This window comes from Hyperolius riggenbachi, chromosome 10 (assembly GCF_040937935.1).
Source record: "Hyperolius riggenbachi isolate aHypRig1 chromosome 10, aHypRig1.pri, whole genome shotgun sequence".
Taxonomy (NCBI): Eukaryota; Metazoa; Chordata; class Amphibia; order Anura; family Hyperoliidae; genus Hyperolius; species Hyperolius riggenbachi.
Genome location: NC_090655.1, coordinates 216,320,749 through 216,345,256, shown reverse-complemented (window position 1 = coordinate 216,345,256; position 24,508 = coordinate 216,320,749). Strand labels below are relative to the sequence as shown.

At 46.7% G+C, this 24,508-nt stretch overlaps 1 protein-coding gene across 3 annotated transcripts; it reads right to left on the bottom strand.

Moving 5' to 3' along the window:
- Positions 1 to 424: 424 nt before the first annotated feature.
- LOC137534486 (gastrula zinc finger protein XlCGF53.1-like) lies at positions 425 to 23,394 on the bottom strand. 3 transcript variants are annotated; one of them, XM_068256001.1, is made up of 11 exons: positions 23,337 to 23,394; positions 22,700 to 22,846; positions 21,931 to 22,092; positions 21,723 to 21,846; positions 17,022 to 17,119; positions 16,820 to 16,934; positions 16,644 to 16,738; positions 15,805 to 15,913; positions 13,466 to 13,552; positions 7,174 to 7,820; positions 425 to 1,443 (listed from the first exon to the last, which is right to left on the bottom strand). In XM_068256001.1, exons 1-11 carry the CDS (start codon positions 23,382 to 23,384, stop codon positions 1,432 to 1,434), a joined length of 1,644 nt encoding a protein of 547 aa, XP_068112102.1. In that variant the 5' UTR covers positions 23,385 to 23,394; the 3' UTR covers positions 425 to 1,431. The 3 variants fall into 3 exon arrangements, with proteins under 3 accessions (XP_068112102.1, XP_068112103.1, XP_068112104.1); XM_068256002.1 differs by having other exon boundaries at positions 16,644 to 16,735; XM_068256003.1 differs by having other exon boundaries at positions 23,283 to 23,344.
- Between the last annotated feature and the right edge of the window lie 1,114 nt (positions 23,395 to 24,508).

Below are 24,508 nucleotides of genomic sequence, written 5' to 3'. Positions count from 1 at the left end.
CACTCATGTAGTGTTTTCATTAAATATTACAGAACACTGTGGGGCAAATTTCTGTAGTCCACCTGGAGTAGACAACAAGTGGAGGCACGGTTTCGCTTATTTGCAGGTAGGTTCTACAAATGTAGAAGCTTCATAGAGAAGTATGCAAGAAAGAGCACCCTTGTGTCCAGTCCTGGGTCATTTGCACCTTACGAAGTGAACATCTTTCTAAAGCAACACAGAAAATCCCCCATGAAATAAATCCTTTCACATCATATGCTCTCATTTCAACATGGAGCTCATGTAGTGCACGACTTTTAGAGGAACACAGAAAAGATCCCAAGAAAGATGTCCTCTGCATCACGTCCTTCTTCATTTCAGACTAGATGTTGGCTAGTTAACAACTTTCAAGAGGAGCACAAAAAAGACCAAAAGAAAGAGGTCCTTTAAATAATGATCTCTACCATTTCAGTATAAGGCTCGTGTTCTCCACCATTTCCATAAATTGTACATTTCATAGAGTGTACATCTTTCCAGAGAAATACAGAAAAGCGACCAAGAAAAACAACCTTTTCATCACATCCTCAGTCACTCCAAACCTTCTGAAGTGGGTATCTTCAAAAGGGGAACCCACAAAAACCTCAGTAAAGAGGTTTGTTGCATCACATGCTCAGTGATTTAAGTCTAAAGCGTGTGGAGTGAACATTTTTCCAGAAGTCCACAGAAAAAGCCAAGAGAGAGGTCATTTGCATAATGTTATATATCATTTCAGTCCAGACCTCATAGAGGAGCATCTTTCAAGAACAAAGAAATACCTCCAAACAACAGCTTGAGTTTGTTTCCCTTTATACTTATAACTGCAGCTTTGTTCTTTGACCATGTCCAAAAATTGGTTTTGAGGCTACAATGGAGACTCATTAGTTGACACACTCAAAACCTCTAAAGTCCAGCGGTGAGATCTCTCCATCTGAGTTTCTCTAGTGCGACACAGTGATGATCCCAAAACAGCTCCTCCATAACACGGTATCTTCAAAGTCTCCCTTCCGTTTTGAACTATTCATTTATATCACGGATAACGCAGCTGGAACAGTGGAGTAGCACTTATCAAGATTAAGGGAGAACTGCTACAGGGTGATTATGTCCACCAGTCTCCACCCATTGATGAAATGTCAGTTTTGGGTTGACTAACCCAATAAAAAATAATTCAGAGATGATCAAACTGATTTGCCAGGATGAAACAAATCAATGCAGCATGGGAAAATTGTGACGTCATATTCCACTGAATGTCTGGATTTCGGTTTGTGCAGACCCTCTGAACTTGCAGTTTATGTGTCCTGATGACTAGCAGTCATAAATAGCATAAATCCATGAAGATAATGAAGTCAAATATACCTTAATGAGAGATTTCCCAGTCCCCTTCTTCTATGAACGTTACGTCATCACAGCCATCTCCTAATTTGACCACTGTTAGAGACAGATTAGTTTCAGTGTAAATAAAGACATGGACATCAAACGATGGCTAGAAGTACATGACAGATCCAACTAACAAAATCCCTGGAAGTCCAGTATAAATATTATGGTTAGAATCTGTGAAATTCTAGTAAATGGATTCTTATTGACATTTTACATAGTCTGGCTTCAACATTCCATTCCTAATCCCTGAATTTTATTTAAAGGTGGCCAAACACTTAGTGATTTTTTTTTTATATCAATAACCGGCTGATTTGCCCTCATCATCCGATTGATTTTTGGCAGAAATCGATCAAATCGGTGGATCTTACCAGGTGGAAGATATTGATCGACAGTGGATCAGGAGCGGTGACAGATCAATGGCCCATAGCTTTGCACTGCATTGAACAGTGCAACACTACGGTTAGATAGATTTTTTTAAATAGCTTTTATGCTGAAATCCATTAAAGATCTATGTGCAGTGTGTGGAAGGATTTGATTAGGTAGATACCTCTCTGATCAGATTAGGATCTGAGAGGGATCTATCATTTGGCCACATCAACCGGTGTATGACCAGCCTCAGTCTAATTCCTGGCAGTCAAATGTTAATATTATGGATCCAATCCCTTGCAGTCGAGTGTAAATACTGTGCTGCTACTCCCTGGTTGTCTATGTGGCAATCTGTTTTGGTCCTAATCCCTGGTAATCTAGAGTAAAGTTAATCATGCATCTAGTGATTTTGGTGGCTGATCGACCAATTGACAGATCTCTCTTTGATCAAATCTGATCGGAGAAAAATCTGTTGGCCGCCATAAACTGCAGGCCGATTCCTGATCGATTTAAGCATGAAATTTTGAAGGAATCGGCCTTGTGACACCACCGTGCCGCCCCTGGCCGCTGTTCCCCTAATGTTTTATGTTCCCAAGCGCACCAAGCCCCCCCCCCCGTTAGCCATGCAGTTTTAATTTACTTGCCGCCATCCGTGTCACTATACTTCCGTATTTGCGCCCCCACTTGGTTCCCGGCATTATAGCACATGGGGTGCTTGTGTGACGTCACACACATGCTCCACCTTCTATATGCTGGTAGTCCAAAATGGCGTTCGTCATTCGCAATCATCGCACGCCGCTACTGCCCCACAATAGATCCAGCATGTCGGCCTGAAATTTTCCAGCATGTCCAATCGTTACGTGCAACCAATTTCATCCCAAAATTGGTCGACCTGTTGATTGGGCATGCTCTTGGCAGCACCGATTTTTATCAGATTCGATAATAATTATTGTATATGATGGTCGATCAGCCACCAAGTCTATAGATGTATGGCCACCTTAAATGTTATGATGCAAATCTCTGGTAGTCTACTGTGAATATCATAATGGTAATCCCTGGTAGTCTAGATCAACTATTATGGTGACACTCAATCATATATATTATAGTGCTAATCCCTGGTAGTCTAGAGCAACTAAAATAGTTTCAGTCCAGGGTAGTATAGTGCAAGTATAATGGTCCTACTCCCTGGAAATCTAGTGTCAATATTTTTATGGTAATCACCAAATGGCTAGTATTGACATATTATAGTTCTGACCCCTTTAGTCCTAGTGTAAATATTATGATGCCAATTCCTGGTCATCTACCTAATAGTTTAGTATAAATATTATGGCGGTAATCCCAAGTAGTGTTTTTCAACATCATTCTAACATGGCCAACATTATCTTAAAGTGGACATGAACTCTTGCACAGGACAGAAGGAAAACATGCACCCTGCATGTATCAAGAGAGGTTAGCCCAGGCATGGGCAAACTTGGCCCTACAGCTGTTAAGGAACTACAAGTCCCACAATGCATTGCAGGAGTCTTACAGCCACAGTCATGACTCATAAAGGCAAATGCATTGTGGGACTTGTAGTTCCTTAACAGCTGGAGGGCCAAGTTTGCCCATGCCTGTGTTAGTCTGTCAGCAGAGAGGCTAGTTGGTAAACACAGGATGTTAACAATAGGTCTGCTGCCCTGAAAGCAGGAAGTAGCCACACTGCATATCTATGGCAGGACTTGTATCAGCAGTAACAAAGATAAGGTTTTTCTCTAAAGGTAGCCATACACTGGTCGATTTGCCATCAGATTCGACCAACAGATAGATCCCTATCTGATCGAATCTGATCAGAGAGGGTTCGTATGGCTACCTTACTGCAAACAGATTGTGAACCGATCACAATCTGTGGTGGTGGTGGTGCTGCCGCCGCTTCCCCCCATCCCGCATACATTACCTGCTCCGCCGGCACGACTCCCGGGTCTCCGCTCTTCTTCTCCGCTCTGGTCTGGTCTCCGGCATGCTTCCCTTCTTCCTGTCTGGGGGAAGTTTAAACAGTAGAGCGCCCACTACTGTTTAAACTTCCTGCCGGGACAGGAAGAAGGGAAGCATGCCGGAGACCAGACCAGAGCGGAGACAGAGAAGAAGAGCGGAGACCCGGGAGTCGCGCCGGCGGAGCAGGTAATGTATGCAGCTCTATTGCGTCGGTCGTCGGGCACTCGAACGCCGCTAGCGATGCGCTCTTTACCCGCGGGCGATCGATGGTTATTTTCCGCACGGCGTGATCGACGGGATTGGACTGAATGGATCGAAATTCGGCGTGTAGCGTGAATGATTGGCAGCAGATTCGATCCCAGTGATCGAATCTGCTGTCGAAACGGCGGCAAATCGGGCCAGTGTATGGCCAGCTTAAAGGTTATTATGCGGTTGCTTATCTTTTAGAGCAGAGAGGAAGTTCTGAGTTCAGGTCTAACATATGTATTAGGAGTTCTCCATAATTGTGTATAAATATTTAACTTGTCACATTTAGACTTCATGGGTATACTCCATGAAAGTCTAGTCTGAGTATTATTGTGCCGATCCCTGGTAGCCTACTAAACCCTACTGCTCATGTAATTGTGACAGTCCCTGATAGTCGAACGTATTATAGTTGCAATCCATGGCAGTTTACAATTAATATTTTGAAGTCAATTCCTAATAGTCTATTGTAAATACTACTGTCTTTATCCCTGGTTGTAAAGAGTATAAATGATGGTGCTAATCTGTTGTATTGCAGGGTGTACAGGTGTTGTGTAAACATTATATGGAATCCCCGTTAACCTAGTCAAAACATTATGTCAAAGACTGATATTCTAGTACACATATGAAATACAGAGGCGCCAGAGCTTTTATCCTACTGGCGCCTCTGTACAGCTCTACACATCAAGAATCCACCCTTGGTGGAAGGGTGGTACACCCTCTTTTTTTCCTTTATCCACAGAGAGCGACGTCTTAATCCTGAGTGGGGATAGGCGTGTTCTCCCCACCTGCCTTTTCAGTGGTTGCCTTGGAGGTAACCCTGGTTTGTAAGTACAATACTTACGTTTCATTATTATCATTCGCACTCCTCCAACACAAGCTACACTATATTGGGCTCTCGGTTTTCTACCTTTTTTAGATATGAAACACAGGCAATCTAGTGCAAATGTAAGGTATTAAACTGTAATATTCTACCAAAAACATTGTCTTGCTAATCCCAGATACCTTAGTATAAACTATATACTTCCAAAATAGCAGAAATTTAGGGCAAGGATTAAGGGTGAGTCACAATGAGAAGCTAAGTTTTAAGTCCAAATCCAGCTAAACCAGGATTGAACATAGTGGGTAAGGATTGCGGCTTTTATCAGGTACTGGTACTTCCTGCTGCTTTGTCCTCTCTGAAGTAAAATTCCTTCACTTCGTGTCCCTGTGTCCTCTGCAGATTTCATGTGAACCACAGTAGTTTTGTAGACATAACTAGATTAACCCTTTGGGGACCGGCTGCCTAACCCCTCCCTAAAGGACCAAGCCATTTTACATGGGGGGGGGAGGCACATTTGTGGGGGAAGGGGGGGGGTCAAGCAGCCATATCCCCAGTGTAGCTAGCTGGGCGTGGTGTCCCCAGTGTAGCCCAGTGTCCCCCGAAATGCCAGCAGCCTTTACTCACCTCCCAGGCTCCAGCGATGAGCAGCTCTAGCCCCCTCCGCTCTGGCTGGCATCCTCGCTCGCACTGCCGTTAAGTTTCGGGTCGTGGCTTGATGACGTCATCAAGCTGGGACCCGAAACTTACGTCAGAGCGAGCAGAGATGCCGGCCAGAGCGGAGGGGAGCGATGATCGCAGAGAGAACGTCAGGAAGGTGAGTGAATCCTCTTCTTCCCCTCCTACCGCCACTGCTCTAATAGTCATCACTACAATCCGCCAGCGATCGTAGTGATCACATGATCATGAGCCAATCGCGATGGCACCTGATCATTGAGGGGAGATGTCAGCTGTCATATGAAAGCTTAATCTCTCCTCTCGGGTGCACACGATCGCATTGAGAGCGAAAATGGCAGGTGGCATAAATTCTATGCCGTATCAGGCTTAGACAGCCACAAGTGCGGCATAGGATTTACCATGAGCGGTCTCCAAAAGGTTAAAGCTAATGGGAACCGGTTTAAAAAAAAATAAATCAGATACTCACCTAAGGAGAGGGAGGCTCTGGGGCCCATAGAGTACTCCCTCTTCTCTCCCGGTGCCCGCTGCTGTCCTGGTTCCCCCGTAGCGGTATTCGACTGTTTCAGTCAAATACCGCTGTCTCCCGGCCGAAGGGAGGCTTCGGAAATGCTTTGGGAGCCCGAGTGCTCCCGAAGACGGGCCGCGGTGACACTGCGCACGCGTCCTCTATGACGCACTTGCTTGTGCGCCGCCTGTCTTCGGGTGGACTCGGCTCCCGAAGACTTCCGAAGTCCCCTCGGCGTGGGATGAGAACGGAGGAGCCAGCGCAGCACCGGGGGCACCGGGAGAGGAGAGGGACAGCTCATTAGGACCGAGCCTTCCCTTTCCTTAGGTGAGTATCTGCCTTTTTTTTTTTTTTTTTAAACTGGGGTTACATTAGCTTTAAGGATCTGACTTTTCTCTGCGCTACAAAAAAATGCATTAAAAGGATACCTGAAGTGAGAAAATTCACTTCAAGTTATACTTACCTGAATAGAGGTAAGGCTCCTGATAGTATAGAGCCTTTCTGTTCCTCCGTGTGGTGCGTTGTTCTTCTGCTATCCACCGGTAAAGCTGTATGGCACAAGGACAAAAGTACTTCCAAAGGGCTGTTCAGTGGAACAGCTTTTCTGGCTGTTAGTGGAGAAACAACGGGCCATCGGAAGGAATCGGAAGACTCTATACTATCCAGAGCCTTTCCTAATTAGGCAAGTATCAAACCTGAACTGAATTTCTCACTTTAGGTTTGCTTTAATCATGGTCGCTTACACACTTCCTGTTTGGGAAAAAAAATGGAGGATGTTCTGCCAAGTCAAAGCAGCTATAAAATACAAACAAAAAACCCTCCTGAACTGATTAAGCCACCTAAGTTGCGGGGAGATGTTTTTAAGAATATGGCTGTTAACTTATTTTATCAGCAATCTATGCATGTCATAAAATATCACCAATCGATTGCCTGTCACTGAAATGCTGGCATTCAATAAAATATGCAAATCACAATTCCACTATGTGAGTCTGGATTTGCTCATCCCTCCTCCACATACACATTTTGGTTCTGGTTTACTTAGAACCACGAACATCATGGATCAAGCAAACCATACCAGAATGGGAAATGCATGACATCAGATCTGTCCATGCAGAGTTAGACTTGATGGACATCCTGCAGAAGGCAAGCCAAGTTGCTCATCTCCAATTCAACATTATCGTCATTTAAAATACCACACCTTGTCGCATTTCTTCTCCCTTTGATGGTCAAGGAGATAAGCTCTCCGGCCAAAGCTTTTGCCGCACTCGGGGCAGAAATAAGGCTTGAGTCCTGTGTGAGTCCTTTCATGGGCAACGAGATTGGACTTATCTGTGAAGCTTTTTCCACAAGTTAGACATGAAAATGGCTTTTCCCCAGTGTGAATCCTTTTGTGGGTCACAAGGTGGGATTTCTGAGTAAAACGTTTCCCGCATATAGAACATGGATACGGCCTGTTACTGTTGTGGATCCTTTCATGTGTGACGAGGTTTGACTTGTGCGCAAAGGATTTTCCACATTCCGAACACGAGACGGACTCTGTGACCTTCTGAGCTTTTCGACGGGCGTGAAGCTTTGCATTCTGTGGAAAACAGTCGTTCATCTCATAACATTGACCCATGATATCGCCCCATGAAATTGAAGGGTTGCTGACAGGGAGGGGCTGATCAGGGAAGGAGCCTCCATGCGTAGATGGATCAGATGACAGATCTGCACCGTGAGGTAGGCCGTGGTAGTTCGGAATAATGCCATTTTCTTCTGCAGCATCTGCTATGTTATCATCTTCCACTTCACCACCTGGTGAGAAAACTGGGTGTTTCTCCAAGTTATTTGTGACATATCGTCCATCTGCATCAAAGAAGAACATAGAAATGGTTAAGCTCCTTTTTAATTTTTGACATTATCACCCAAACACTGCACAAAATTTTCAGATGATGTTACAAAGCAGGTCAAAAGTCATAGAATGAAGGAATGTCGCATTAATTCAGTCACATCACAAACAATGTGACATACTCACCATCTCTTCATCCCTGTATGCCCAGCCATTGTTAGTGGGTGAATCTCTGCATCCCTGTCTGCACAGCCATTGTTAGTGAGTAAATCTCTGCATCCCTGTCTGCACAGCCTTTGTTAGTGGGTAAATCTCTGCACCCCTGTTTTCCCAGCCATTGTTAGTGGATGTATCTCTGCATCCCTGTTTTCCCAAGCCATTGTTAGTGGGTGAAGCTCTGCATCCCTGTTTTCCCAAGCCATTGTTAATGGGTGAATCTCTGCATCCCTGTCTGCACAGCCATTGTTAGAGGGTGAATCTCTGCATCCCTGTCTGCCCAGCTATTGTTAGTGGGTGAATCTCTGCATCCCTGTCTGCCCAGCTATTGTTAGTGGGTGAATCTCTGCATCCCTGTCGGCACAGCCATTGTTAGTGGGTGAATCTCTGCATCCCTGTCTGCCCAGCCATTGTTAGTGGGTGAATCTCTGCATCCCTGTCTGCCCAGTCATTGTTAGTGGGTGAATCTCTGCATCCCTGTCTGCCCAGCCATTGTTAGTGGGTGAATCTCTGCATCCCTCTCTGCACAGCCATTGTTAGTGGGTGAATCTCTGCATCCCTGTCTGCCCAGCCATTGTTAGTGGGTGAATCTCTGCATCCCTGTCTGCCCAGCCATTGTTAGTGGGTGAATCTCTGCATCCCTGTCTGCACAGCCATTGTTAATGGGTGAATCTCTGCATCCCTGTCTGCCCAGCCATTGTTAGTGGGTGAATCTCTGCATCCCTGTCTGCCCAGCCATTGTTAGTGGGTGAATCTCTGCATCCCTGTCTGCACAGCCATTGTTAGTGGGTGAATCTCTGCATCCCTGTCTGCACAGCCATTGTTAGTGGGTGAATCTCTGCATCCCTGTCTGCCCAGCCATTGTTAGTGGGTGAATCTCTGCATCCCTGTCTGCCCAGCCATTGTTAGTGGGTAAATCTCTGTATCCCTGTCTGCACAGCCATTGTTAGTGGGTGAATCTCTGCATCCCTGTCTGCACAGCCATTGTTAGTGGGTGAATCTCTGCATCCCTGTCTGCCCAGCCATTGTTAGTGGGTGAATCTCTGCATCCCTGTCTGCCCAGCCATTGTTAGTGGGTGAATCTCTGCATCCCTGTCTGCCCAGTCATTGTTAGTGGGTGAATCTCTGCATCCCTGTCTGCCCAGCCATTGTTAGTGGGTGAATCTCTGCATCCCTCTCTGCACAGCCATTGTTAGTGGGTGAATCGCTGCATCCCTGTCTGCCCAGCCATTGTTAGTGGGTGAATCTCTGCATCCCTGTCTGCCCAGCCATTGTTAGTGGGTGAATCTCTGCATCCCTGTTCTCCCAGCCATTGTTAGTGGGTGAATCTCTGCATCCCTGTCTGCCCAGCCATTGTTAGTGGGTGAATCTCTGCATCCCTGTCTGCCCAGCCATTGTTAGTGGGTGAATCTCTGCATCCCTGTCTGCCCAGCCATTGTTAGTGGGTGAATCTCTGCATCCCTGTCTGCCCAGCCATTGTTAGTGGGTGAGTCTCTGCATCCCTGTCTGCCCAGCCATTGTTAGTGGGTGAATCTCTGCATCCCTGTCTGCACAGCCATTGTTAGTGGGTGAATATCTGCATCCCTGTCTGCACAGCCATTGTTAGTGGGTGAATCTCTGCATCCCTGTCTGCCCAGCCATTGTTAGTGGGTGAATCTCTGCATCCCTGTTTTCCCAGCCATTGTTAGGGCTCTCTTCCACTATGAAACTCAATTGCAATCGCGTTTCAAACCAATTACCACTATGCAATTGCGATTAAGCTTCTATACTCTGTATAGTAGAGCTCAATCGCATCCAAAACGTGGCAGGACAACGACTGGGCTAGGGCCAAAATCGCAACGCAATCACACTAATGGAAATGGCCGCTGTCATTTCCATTCGTTTTAATGCACTCTGTGTTTCGCAATCTGTTAGCAATCGGAATCAGGTCGCAAAACGCAGGGTCGTGGAAAAGGGCCCTTAGTGGGTGAGTCTGTTTATAAAAGATTGACAATGAGAAGTGAATCATTTACAGAAAAGCATTCAGCTTTCCAAAGAATATAGAAAGGGCCAAAGACTGATGCTGGGTATACATGTTACTTTTTTTGGGGTGATTTTCCCACCCAATCGTTTTTTCCGCTACATTCTGCACGCGATTCTCTTACCTTCGCTTGTTTTTCTTATCTTTTTCCATTCACTTCTATGAGAAATCGAGCACAGAATCGATCGGGAGTAATACCGAACATGAGGGAATTTATCAATCGGAGCCATCTATCGTACGGAAAAACCTAACGTGTGTACCCAGCATTAGCTTTGTGGAGGAATGCAAGAAATCTAGCCAACAGTCTCAACCAATTTACTCTTAGATGTCACTTCTGGGAATCGCCAATGGCCATCATGCTTGCCTCCTTTCTAATGTGGATCTTTAAATAAATATTTCCCTATTTTTATCAGGGAACATATTCATACAACATACATGCAAAGCTTGATTGCATATGTTTGGGTTAAAAACAATAGGTTAACGAATGAGATAGGGACTGTCAGGTTCGTTCTTAACCTTAATCTGTTCTTAAGTCGGGACACTGTGCAATTTCTGTCCTTTGTGCCTCCAGTGTCCCCCTCTGGCTCATCTCTGGCCCCTGTGTCTCCTTGGTCTCCATTGTGTCTCCCTTGGGCCTCCTTGTGTGTCTCACATGTGCCTCCCATATGCCCCCTTGTGTCTCCCATGTGCCTCCTTGTGTCTCCCATATGCCTCCTTGTGTCTCCCATATGCCTCTTTGTGTCTCCCATGTGCCTCCTTGTGTCTCCCATGTGCCTCCTTGTGTCTCCCATGTGCCTCCTTGTGTCTCCCATGTGCCTCCTTGTGTCTCCCATATGCCTCCTTGTGTCTCCCATATGCCTCTTTGTGTCTCCCATATGCCTCTTTGTGTCTCCCATATGCCTCTTTGTGTCTCCCATGTGCCTCCTTGTGTCTCCCATGTGACTCCATATGCCTTGTGTGTCCCTTGCGTCTCCCATATGCCTCCTTGTGTCTCCCATGTGTTTCCCATATGCCTCCTTGTGTCTCCCATATGCCTCCTTGTGTCTCCCATATGCCTCCTTGTGTCTCCCACGTGCCACGTTTGCCCCCATTCTTTAAGCAGAGTAGGCGCAGCGGAAGGCTTATAAGGGACATCTCACCTGTTCCATGGTGGTGTAAGGTTCCAGTGTGCTGCCTGGAAGCTGCCTGTCCTCTCTCCATTCACTGTCCCCCCCCCCCCCCCCCGGCGGCTTCTCATGCGTCACATAATGACGCACCAGGAGGAGCCGCCGCTAGCACGCTGGGACCTTACACCACCATAGAACAGGTGAGATGTCCCTGATATGGCTTCCGCTGCACCTACTCTGCTTTAAAAACGGCAGTAGAAGAGGTAGTGCCCGGCTGTGTAACGTCATCACGGCGGATCAGTGGGCGTTCGTAGCGGCGGGTCGTTCGTAAGTTGGGCGTTCGTAAACCGGGGACTACCTGTATCTTCCCCTCCCAGGCTTTTAAACAGAATCCGAAGAGAGAGTATTACGGAGACTGCCATTCTCTAATAAATGATGTCAGTTACCTGACTTCTGTGCTGAAGCTCTGCCTCTAACACAACAACTCACCGGCCCAGAATGAGCATGCAGATCAGAGGCTGTGACTCCACTGGCTGCATTCCTTACACGTGTGACTCAAAAATAACTAAAGCTAAAAGCTCAGCATGACTGCCAGGCAACTGGTGTTTATAAGGATATGAAAATGGCAGCCTCTGTATTTCTTTTACTTCAGGTTACCTTAAAATTCAGGGCCCACTTCACTCTGAAATAGACATTTTAAATAATTTACTGAAATACTTTTTAATTACTTGCCTACCAGCTTTCTCTGGTCCCTTAAGGATGGTACCAAAGATGAACGAATCGCCGTACAGACCCGTCACTCTCATCAGTCACCCAACACTGCAGGCCCCTCGCTGTGCTATCTCTAGGATGGCAGAGCTCTGTGAGCCCATTTCATTGTCTCCTGACACTGTCATCAATGTGATTGGCTCACAGTGATCATGAAATCGTCTCCTGGCCGGCTCACAAAGCTCTGCCATCATAGCGAGGGGCCTGTGGCGAAAGAGAGAGATCGGTGGGAGCAGCGAGTCCGCACGTGGTAATTGAAATCTACGCCTTGGCAGGAATAAGAAGCCACAAACATGGCGTAGATTTAAATTAACATGGTCCGGAAGTGGTTAAAAAAAATTATACAAGTGTGAATGCATGGGGTGCCCAAATACAGGTATACAACTCACCGAACAACAATTCAAGGCTATGAATCAGCATAAATTAGCACAAGGGTAGTTATTTACTGCTCATGAAGTAATTACTACCTAATGGCTAAGTCCTGACACACCCACATTGCAATGCTGCATGAAACCGGTTAATAACATGCTGTACTCATATGCTCACAGTATAGAAAACATCTTTATAGCTTGGTGTCTCTGTATACAACTTCCACTCGTCTGTTGCTTAACTGGTTCGCATTCCACAGTTTTTACCCCTTAAAGAAAATCTGTAACAGAAAAAAGTGCCCCTGGGGGGTACTTAACTTAGGAGGGGGAAGCCTCTGGATCCGATTGAGGCTTCCTCGTCCTCCTCCATCCCACGGTGGTCTCGCTGCGCCCCTCGAACGGCGGGCATGTAAATATTTACCTTCCCGGCTCCAGGGCAGGCACAGTAGCGGTTCTTGGCTTGGGATCAGGTGGAAATAGCCGATCCCAGTCGGGTCTAGTAGAGCGGACCAGATTGGGATCGGCTATTTCTGCCTTGGCCCATCGAGGAGCCGCTACTGCGCCTGACCCGGGGAAGGTAAATATTGCAGGCGCTACTGCACCTGAGCCACAGCTTGACAAATTGTCAGCTTGTGGCTTCGGAGGGGCCCAGCAAGATCACCCCGGGACGGAGGAGGATGGGGGAAGCCTCGACAGGACCCACCAGTGGCACTTTTTTTTTGCTACCGCGTGTCTTTAAGGTTCCTGACATTTTTGACACTTTAGCTGTGTCGTTTTGATACAGCTGTAACTTTTTAATTACTTATACCATCTTAGTGATATATATATATGGTATATCTTGTTTTTGTTTAGCTCATATTTTTCTCTCAAATATATTTTAGTTTATAGTCATTTTATGCTGAAAAAATTAGGCGTAAATGCAGAAAATTAGTTATACTCGCACCCAATGGCTCCGGACCCATCACTGATTACACAGCAAATTCCTAATACCTCCTAAAAGAGGTGGAATTCCCCACTGAACACTACTGCCTATTATTTCTAGCAGAGGTGATGGCTTCAGAGTCTCCACTGGACAAATGCAATCTTCCCATTACTTCACACTCATAGAGGAGCATGAAGAAGACAGTAGTGACTAAGCGAGTAGAAGTGTGACTCTATTCTTTATTTAGCATTCTACTACTCACCTGTGCTGATCTCTGGGATCTCTTCATGCTGAGTCATCACATGCCTTTCTTCATCAGCCTGGAGACTTCTTTGAGTCACTCTGGGATCTGTGAATAAAGAAGTGATGCTCACTGTACTGAGATGTAAGAGAAACACTGTAGAGCGTTATATCTTGACTGGTAGCACACAGCGTGAGGAGGCAAGCTGGAGTCAAACAGGGGCTAATAGCTCCTGACTCCCCCACTGGGCATCTACTGTCCCCCCATTATATCTAATAGGGGCTCATGTCTCCTGACTCCCCCACTGGGCACATACTGTCTCCCCATTACTTCTAATAGGGGCTGATGTCTCCTGACTCCCCCACGGGGCACATACTGTCTCCCCATTACTTCTAATAGGGGCTGATGTCTCCTGACTCCCCCACTGGCCACATACTGTCTCCACATTACTTCTAATAGGGGCTGATGTCTCCTGACTCCCCCACTGGCCACATACTGTCTCCACATTACATCTAATAGGGGCTGATGTCTCCTGACTCCCCCACTGGCCACATACTGTCTCACCATTACTTCTAATAGGGGCTGATGTCTCCTGACTCCCCCACTGGGCACATACTGTCTCCCCATTACTTCTAATAGGGGCTGATGTCTCCTGACTCCCCCACTGGGCACATACTGTCTCCCCATTACATCTAATAGGGGCTGATGTCGCCTGACTCCCCCACTGGCCACACACTGTATTCCCATTACTTCTAATAGGGGCTGATGTCTCCTGACTCCCCCATTGGCCACATATTGTCTCCTCATTACTTCTAATAGGGGCTGATGTCTCCTGACCCACTCACTGGGCACATACTGTCTCCCCATTACTTCTAATAGGGGCTGATGTTTCCTGACTCCGCCACTGGCCACATACTGTCTCTCCATTACTTCTAATAGGGGCTGATGTCTCCTGACTCCCCCACTGGCCACATACTGTCTCCACATTACATCTAATAGGGACTGATGTCTCCTGACTCCCCCAGGGCACATACTGTCTCCCCATTACTACTAATAGGGGTTGATGTCTCCTGACTCCCCCACTGGGCACATACTGTCTCCCCATTACTTCTAATAGGGGCTGATGTCTCCTGACTCCCCCACTGGGCACATACTGTCTCCCCATTACATCTAATAGGGGCTGATGTCTCCTGACTCCCCCACTGGCCACATACTGTCTCCTCATTACTTCTAATAGGGGCTGATGTCTCCTGACTCCCCCACTGGCCACATACTGTCTCCTCATTACTTCTAATAGGGGCTGATGTCTCCTGACTCCCCAACTGGCCACATACTGTCTCCCCATTACTTCTAATAGGGGCTGATGTCTCCTGACTCCCCCACTGGGCACATACTGTCTCCCCATTACATCTAATAGGGGCTGATGTCTCCTGACTCCCCCACTGGCCACATACTGTCTCCTCATTACTTCTAATAGGGGCTGATGTCTCCTGACTCCCCCACTGGGCACATACTGTCTCCCCATTACTTCTAATAGGGGCTAATGTCTCCTGACTCCCCCACTGGGCACATACTGTCTCCCCATTACATCTAATAGGAGCTGATGTCTCCTGACTCCCCCACTGGGCACCTACTGTCTCCCTATTACATCTAATAGAGGCTGATGCCTCCTGACTCCCCCCCTGGGCACATACTGTCTCCCCATTACATCTAATAGGGGCTGATGTCGCCTGACTCCCCCACTGGCCACATACTGTCTCCCCATTACATCTAATAGGGGCTGATGTCTCCTGACTCCCCCACTGGCCACATACTGTCTCCTCATTACTTCTAATAGGGGCTGATGTCTCCTGACTCCCCAACTGGCCACATACTGTCTCACCATTACTTCTAATAGGGGCTGATGTTTCCTGACTCCCCCACTGGGCACATACTGTCTCACCATTACTTCTAATAGAGGCTGATTTCTCCTGACCCCCCCCCCCCCCCCCCACTGGCCACATACTGTCTCCCCATTACTTCTAATGGAGGCTGATGTCTCCTAGCTCCCCCACTGGGCACATACTGCCTCCCCATTACTTCTAATAGGTGTTGATGTACCCTGACCCCCTCACTGGACAAATAATGTCTCCCTATTACTTCTAATAGAAGCGGATGTGTCCTGACTCCCCCACTGGACAAATACTTTATCTCATTTACTTTTAACAGGAGCTAACTGCTCCTGTCTTCCTACTGGGTAAATACTGTCTCCCATTACTTTCTACTGACAGACGACAAGGAGAGAAGGAAATAGAGTGAAGCCAAGACTGAACAATGAGAATGTAATATTATTTTCTGTATTTGGTGCCCATTATTATCACCTGCGCTGATCTCTGGAGGAATTTCCTCCTCTCGGTTTTCCTCATCACCACTGACATCTGTCTCTTCATCATCCGTGTCTTCAATTTTAATAACAATCAGGTCTTGACCCTAGAATAGGAGTGAAAGAGTTGTGAGTATTAGGATGTCAAAACTGAGATAGTGCAGAGACACACTGCAGAGTACTTTTTCGATCTGTTTGATGCATTCTGACACGATTTAATGCAAGTCAATGGCAGCATGTTTTGAAAAACTAAAACAGATCGCTCTGCAGTGTCTCTGCCCATAGAAATATACATTTGTAAAAAAAGGTGAACACAGCTATCATTCAAACAATACAAGATTTTGTATTAATTAAATAAAAGCTTTAAGGAAAAAAATGCCCCTATGGGGTACTTACCTTGGGAGGGGGAAGCCTCTGGACCCTAATGAGGCTTCCCCCGTCCTCTTCAGACTTGGGGATACAGCGCTGGCAACCCCCCAACAGCGTGTAGCAATATTTACCAATCCTCACTCCTGCGAAGCCGCAGTACAAGCTTCCCCTTGGGTTCCAGTGGAAATGACCAAGCCCGACTGGGTTCACTCTACTGCGGAGGAGCGAGTCACTTGCGGCGTAGAGCTGACCCAATCGGGCTCGGTTATTTCTGTCAAAGCCCAAGGAAAAGCTTGTACTGCCGCTGTACAGGAACAAGGCTTGGCACATACTGCCACATACTGAAACCCCTACTGCACCTCAGCGGATTTTCGGGGGCGAGGGAGGCCTCATTAGGATCCAGAGGTTTCCTCCTCTCAAGTACCCTACAGATGTACTTTTTTCCTTGCAGATTCTCATTTTATTTACCCGAGGATGGTGAGAGGTCTTGTGGTCTTTCCTGGAAGATCTCTGAGTATAAACAGGAGCAGGACATCTTTCTTGGGCTCCGTTACTGGATCCTTCTGTAGGGAACACACACTGAGTTATTCTGGACACCAAGGAGAAGGTGCGACACTTTTCTGTATTTAGTGATCATTCCTCACCTGTGCTGACCTCTGGGGCTACTTTCTGTACATTACACGGCTCATCACTCCTTGCATTCGTCTGCACTGAACTGACATTTTCAATTTTTAATTTAACATCATTCATGTCTTCGTCCTACATCAAATGCCAAGCATTAATATAATTTTCTTCTACATCACAAAATCAGTTTCCATTTTTTTTATCATCCTGGCATTCATCTACCTGAAAGTCCTGTGGGGTCTTCTGATCCTCCTGTGTGGGATGCTGGGCATAAACAGGACTTGGACATCTCTCTGGCGGGGTTTTGTTACCAGATCCATCTGCAGGAAACAAACACTGATTGAATACACTGAGCTGAAGAACCTAATGGCTCATACACATGCCCAACTGATGTCGCTTGTTGGGGATCAGGTGCTGATTCCCTTGGCTGACAGGGCTGGGCCTGGCTGCACACACGTGTGTCAGCTGTGTAGCTGACGACGTGCTGTTTTCCTATGCGGGGGGGGGGGGGGTTGGGGGTAGATGTGATGGAGGGATGACGAGTGCCGCATGTGTGATGTCACATGGCAGGCGGGGGAACGGCGCAAACAGTGGGATCGACAGGTGGATTGGCATTGCTGGGATTGGGTAGATCCGTCCGGCAGATCATTCACGAGTTGGGCGTCGGGTGCCATATACACGCCTGATTGACAGCTGGATCAATTGTTTTTGGCCGCCTCAAGTCAGGCGTGTATACGGGGCTTAAAGTGTACTTAAGGTGAGAATAAAGAAAGTCCCTCTCCGTCCTCCCAAGTGCCTCCGTTCTCCGGCTATTGGTCCTAGTAATCTTGCTCAATCACGTCAGTTGGGGTCTCCTGCGCATGCTCGGCCCATCCACACATGCGTAGAAGACCCGACTGGCACGGCTGAGCCAGTTATCGGGACGGATAGCCGGAGAACAGAGGAACTCGGGAAGACGGCGAGGAACTCAGCTGTGCATAGGGGGCAGGAGGAAGCACCGGGTAAGTATCAAATCTTTCTTTATTCTCGTCTCAGGTTTACTTTGAGTGATAAAATAAACAATAGACCATTAAATTCCACTGCTGATCACATAAATAAAGCTCTGTACGCACTCCATCCCTTAGGCATCTGTTTGGGACTGAATTTTGTACAGAGGCATCACTAGCTTGCAGGTTAGCGACACATTACGTTGCTATGGAACAGGCAAGATGTGTAGGTAAACAATACCCTAAGCCTGCGCTTGGTTGAGGCAATCCACCAGTCTGATCACTCGCCGACGCATCAGGAGGGATCAGAGGCTGCTGTACAGACGTTAGATTCTCTGTAGAAGCGGCCCTAACTGGCTGAGAACCATCTAGCATGTTTACAAGGCTTAAAGGACTACTGTAGGGGGGGGGGGGGGCAGGGGAAAATGAGTTGAACTTACCCGGGGCTTCTAATGGTCCCCCGCAGACATCCTGTGCCCGAGCAGGCACTCACCGATGCTCCGGTCCCCACCTCCAGTTCACTTCTGGAATTTCAGACTTTAAAGTCGGAAAACCACTGCCTGAGCAGCCACGCCCTCCCTCCCGCTGACGTCACCAGGAGTGTATTGCGCAGGCCCAGTATGGTCTGTGCCTGCGCAGTACACTCCTGGTGACGTCAGAGGGAACGAGGACACAGCCGTTCAGGCCAGGGCTGTGGAGTCGGTACAAAAATCCACCGACTCCGACTCCTCAGTTTAGGATTCCACCGACTCCGACTCCTCGACTCAGACTCCTCTAATTTGCATATTACAATCTTGTTGATTGAAAGTATGTAACATGAAATTCGTCTCTTAACTGCCAACGCTTAGGAATTTTAAAAGACAACTGAAGTGAGAAGGATATGGAGACTGCCACATTTATTCCCTTTAGCCATAGACAAACTAGTCCTTGGTAAGAGTACTTGTAAAAGGTACAGACCGGAACAAAGAACATCTATCAGAGCCTAGGCAATGTAACTGTGGGTACATGAAAGAATGGTATGCAGGTACTCTGCAGGGGAATGAGGAGATTCTTCCTCTATTATACATTCTTCATGCACAATCTGAACCAGGTTTATGGGTGATAGACAACACCTCTGTGTTCAATGTGCACAACATTCACATTGGATTTCCAGCAGCTCTGTGGAGAGTGCATATGTATAGTACTACTGTGTAACAAAGTAAACCTGAGACAGATGAAATTAAAGTTTTATACATACCTGGGGCTTCCTCCAGCCCCCTTCAGGCTAATCAGTCCCTTGCTGTCCTCCTCCACCACCTGGATCTTCTGCTATGAGTCCAGGTACTTGAGCCAGTCTGGCGTAGTGTGCATGCACACACTCCGCCGCCGGGAGCGTACTATCCCTGCGCAGCACTATTGCGCAGGTGCAGAACGCTCCTGGCTGTGGAAGCAGCATGTGGCCGGACTGCTCTGACTGGCTGAATTACCAGGACTCATAGCAGAAGATCCAGGTGGTGGAGGTGGACAGCGAGGGACTGATTAGCCTGAAGGGGGCTGGAAGAAGCCCCAGGTATGTATAAAACTTTTCTTTTCATCCTTCTCAGGTACCATTTAATTCGTAGTCACCAAACCAAATTTTAACAATTAGTTTATTTCATTTTTGTGGACTAAGCACAGCTATTACTGTACGTATAAATTATTTATGATGACTATTATCTGAGAAATAGAACATTTTATCATATTTTCTATTTTAATTACAGTTTGAATTCATTAGGAGTCGGAGTCGGTGCATTTTTTCCCGACTCCGACTCCAGGCACCCAAAATTGCCCCGACTCCACGACTCCGACTCCACAGCCCTGGTGCAGGCACAGTGGTTTTCCGACTTTAAAGTCTGAGATTCCAGAAGTGAACTGGAGGTGGAGACCGGAGCATCAGTGAGTGGCTGCGCGGGCACAGGATGTCTGTGGGGGACCATTAGAAGCCCCGGGTAAGTTCAACTCATTTTCCTCTGACCCCCCCAACAGTTGTCCTTTAAAGAGACTCTGTAATGTAAAAAAAAAAACCTCTAGGGGATACTTACCTTGGGAGGGGGAAGCCCCAGGGTCCCAATGAGCCTTCCCTGACCTCTGAAGCCTGCAAGAATCCAGCACTTGCTACCTCGAAACCTTCCCCACAAGCTTGACAAGAGAAGATTTATTTACCTCTCCGGGATCCTGCACAGGTGCACTAGCGGCTCTTCTTTCGGGTAAGGCGGAAATAGCCGAGTCTGATTGTACCCGCTCTACTGCGCAGGAGCAAAGGACACAGCGCTGGAATGCCAGGCCACCGGAGGAAGCCTTAATAGGATCCAGAGGCTTCCCTCTCCTGAGGTAAGTATCCCCCAGCGGGATTTTTTTTACATTACAGATTCTCTTTAACATATATCATATACATATCATATTGTATGATAAATGAATAAATATCATTAGACGCTGATCTGTATTAGTCCACAGAGCAAACATTACAGCGACTAGGAGTAGAGTTTTACATCTCATACACACTTTATATTTCACAAAAAAAAAGCGCTTCTAATTTTCTTGGTCAAAAAGGGGCGTACAGATGTCACCTGATGTCACTGACGCACCACGCCAAAAGTTGCACTACAAATGCACTACAAATAAAATAAGCACCTTTATTTTCAGGTCAAACAAACTTCTGGAGTTGTTACTTGAAGGCTGGTGTAAAACCTGTCAGCAGCATAGTGCTGCCAGTCTCTAGCCCAAAGAATTACCCTGCTAAGAAGAGTGGACACAGCACAAGAGAGATACTTCAGAGATCACATATAGCAAGCAGTGTAACACAGAGACTGAGTGGCCAACAAAAAAAAAAAATTAGACTCCCCTTATTTGAAAGTAGACCAGTCCAACAGTGAAGCAATAATGCAGAGTTGCTTATATAAGGAACATTCCACTTCAGGCGACGTATGTATTATGGAAGTTAATGTCAAAATGGGTAAGAACAAATGATCTAAGTGACTATCGGTGCAAGAGGAGCTCTCCGAAATGATGACTCTTTTAGGATTTTTTCACCCAACAGTATTTCCGGTGGCAACTGAGAAAAAAATTCAAGCAATAAGGACCATTCTGGTCGAAAAAGGCTAGTGAGCAAGAGAGGTGAAAGGCGAGTAGCAAGCATAGTCAGTAGCAACAGAAGGGCAACAACTCGACAAATTACAGCTGAATTCAATGCAGGTGCATCACAAAGCATATCCCGATGTCCCGATGTACAACAAGATGAACGTTGCAAAGGATGGGCTTTAGCAGCAGGAAACCATCAAGAGAGCCTTTGGTTTCACAGAAAAATAGGAAAAGACGCCTGATGTGCACCCATAAATGACAACAATGCACCTTGCCACCTCACTCGATCGGTCTCAAATTGGTTTGAGGAACATCAGAGTTTCACCGGCTTCCATTATCAGCTCAGTCCTCTAGAGTCGGAGGTTTCATAAACTGAGGAGTCAGATGATTTTTGTACTCCACAGCCCTGGTACACACGCATGAATAAAGTCGACTGAGGTGGCTGATAATGACAGCCTCAGTTGATAGTCCACCTGGTGGATCAACTTGGCTGAGCCACGCCCAACTCTTTTGTGCACGCCGCTCCCCCGCCCACCGAGTGACGTCACATACGAGTTGCTCTGTCATCTCTCAGCCACCCCACATAGCAACAGAACGCGTTGTCAGTTACACAGCTGACACGTGTCTGTGCAGGTCGACCCAGCAATGTCGCCCAAGGGGACCGGGTCCCGATCCCTGACGGGCGACATCAGTCAAAAGTGTGTATGCACTTTTACACTCTTCTTTAGATTAAAGTCTGAAGATATGTATGTTATCCTTTTGAAAGCACAAAGGGCTGATACATTTTTTGTCTATCTGAGGATGTATGTTTCTAAGTACACCTTCCAAACTGCTCACTTACCAGGTGATGGGAGGGATGGTTGAATGTCCATTGTGACATCCTTGCAGATATCCTTTTCCCCCTGCAAATGTTGCCTTTCTTCTTTGGAGAAATAGACAGAGACATCCTGACCCCTGATAGGAACCTGAAACACACAATGATACAGTCACCACACAGACAGATCCCTTGTGCTACTGGAAAATGGCCCATAGTTCCCAGCACTGCTCACCTCTCCTGTCAGCAGCTCAATCATTTTATGGGTGACTTCTTGAATCTTCTTGTCATTGCTCTCAGGTATAAGAGAGGCAGGGACAGGCTTTGTATCAGAGCTTTGGGTTATCTTTAAATTTGATGCAGCCAATCCTTCAGATAACTTGAAAGCTATATAATTCTACATTTAAAACACAAATAAAACACTTTATGTTATCACTATATATAAAGCAAACATGCTCAGTGCTGTACAATAAAACTAGTGTTATCCCCACGTGTCCTGTGCACGGTACGCATGTGGTGTTACCAAATACTACCATTTGGCTGCATGTGCAGCAAAGTCTCCGAATCGGGTCAGCTGACACATTGGGTTCCATGCACTGGGAAGCCGGAAAGCTGCACCGGGGAGAGATAGAGGGCGACTGCCAGACATGGATGGAGCCTCAGTTAGTATTTTAGGGGGGAGGTTTGTGCTATTATTGCCGGTTGCACAAACAACTGGCAAGCACATGTATCTTTGCTGTAATTATAACCAAAAGGCACTTGTGGCTGGCAGCCAGGAGGTTTAATTGCCCAACAAGTGAGCAGTTCAGCTTCCTGTGGAAAAGAGGCCTTATAGCAATTTCCCAAAAATTAGCCACCTTATGCGTACAGCAGTAGGGAAGGGGTTGACAGAGATAATAGTGATGGTCTGTGAATCTCAGAATAACCATCAACTCTCCCGCCAGATGTGTCATGTAAATAGAGATTAGAGTGAGGTCATGTGACCCTCCCAGAATCCTCCTCACCTCTCCAGTCAGCAGGTAGATGATCTCCAGGGTCAGGTTCAGCATCCTCTCAGTCATGTGACCCCCGTCCTTCTCCATCCTTTCTGACGGCACCAGGAATGGGCTGTGCTGTTCTTTGTGGAAGGGACCAACAAAGACTTGACTTCTCTGTTACAAGGAAAATGTGACAATTAATAAATCCACTTCACCATCATTGTGGATAAAATAACTCTGCATAAGCAGTCTAAAATATTTCATTATTAATTGCTCATCTAAATCTCCTCCCAGCAATAACATACATGTCATGACATTATTTATAACGTACTAGACTTTTGTGGAGAGTGATGGAATTTGGGCTGTTGCCCTTAACAACCACAACCAATTAGACACTGACCCCTCACTGCTAATCTCTAGTGGAACAATGACAGCTTCTAACTGATTGGCTGCCACAGGCAGGACTACAAAGAGAAAAATAATGTACATATAACATCAATACTGGTACAGAAACACATAGTTAATAATATGAACATCATCATTGTTATACTTATTTTTGTGAAGAACGAGGATGGAACCATCTACAATACAAAAAGGCATCAGCACTAACCAGCTTATTGTCTCCTCTCTATCATCATCATCATTTTTTTCTTTCCCCACTGACCTTCACCGGAAACAATCCTTTCACTTCCGCCCTGTGGCTCTCGCACATCCGCTTTGTGTGCGTTCCACGGCTGCTCAGCGCTGTCCTCGTTGCCATAGTGACTTCTAGGACGAATAAGAAAAGAATATTCGGTTTTTTTTTTATTACAATACTGCTCGTTTATTAGAGTCCCGCGCGGAGGAACGCATTTCTTTGAAGAGTATTCTCAGTATCGGATAGTGTTGTCCGGATCATGAACGATTCGGATCTTTGATCCGAATCTATTTTATGAGTCGATCATCCGAATCATCAAAATGAACGATTCGGATCGCAAAAGGGGCGGGGCCAGGAGCGACACGCCCCCTCTCAGCGGGCAGAGGGGTCCTGGAAGCACAGCAGGGATGGATCGCTGAGTTGGATGGGAGCCAGCCTTGCAGGGAGACAGGTAGATGAGAGAGAGAGGGGACATGGGTGCCACTGCCAGATATGTGTAGAGCACACATACTGGCTGCAATGTGCTGCCCATTATAGGCTGGCTGTTCCGTAGTGCTGCACAGTGATCACATTGGAAGCTTTTGGCTCAGCACAGCTCAGTAACTTTGCAGACAGTGTGATTGAAAGGCAATATAATCCTCCTGCACTCGGCACTAAACAGCTGCACTTATCTTCTGGGAATGCTTTCTTTCACTGTGCGACCTTTTCTTTCAAAGTGTACAGATGAACATATAGGTGAAATACATGTAAAGCATATGACTTCAGCATGTGGGTATTACGTGCAAACATTTCTGCTCTCTGCTCGTCCCTCCTCCCTCCTCTGTCCACTCCCTGCCCTCTGTCCATCTTCTCCCCTTCTCTGTGTGTCCACCCCCCTCCCCTTCTCCTGTCCACAGACCTGTCCTGCTGTTCATTTCACCCCCGAATGCTTCCGGTAGTAAAATGATCCGAGATTCGGATCAAAGATCCGGATCTCTTCAATGATCCGATTCGAATCATCCGGATCATTGAAAAGATCCGAACTTCCCATCTCTAGTATCGGAGTGCGGCGGCCATTTTATTGTAGTCCAATGGTCCTATACAGCAGCTCAAGATTTTTGAGCAAAAGATAACAGTAGAGGGAATGTACAAAAAACAAATTTCATAACCTCAGCTGTCGTTATCTATAGTTTTATGATAATGATGATGCCAGCAATGAT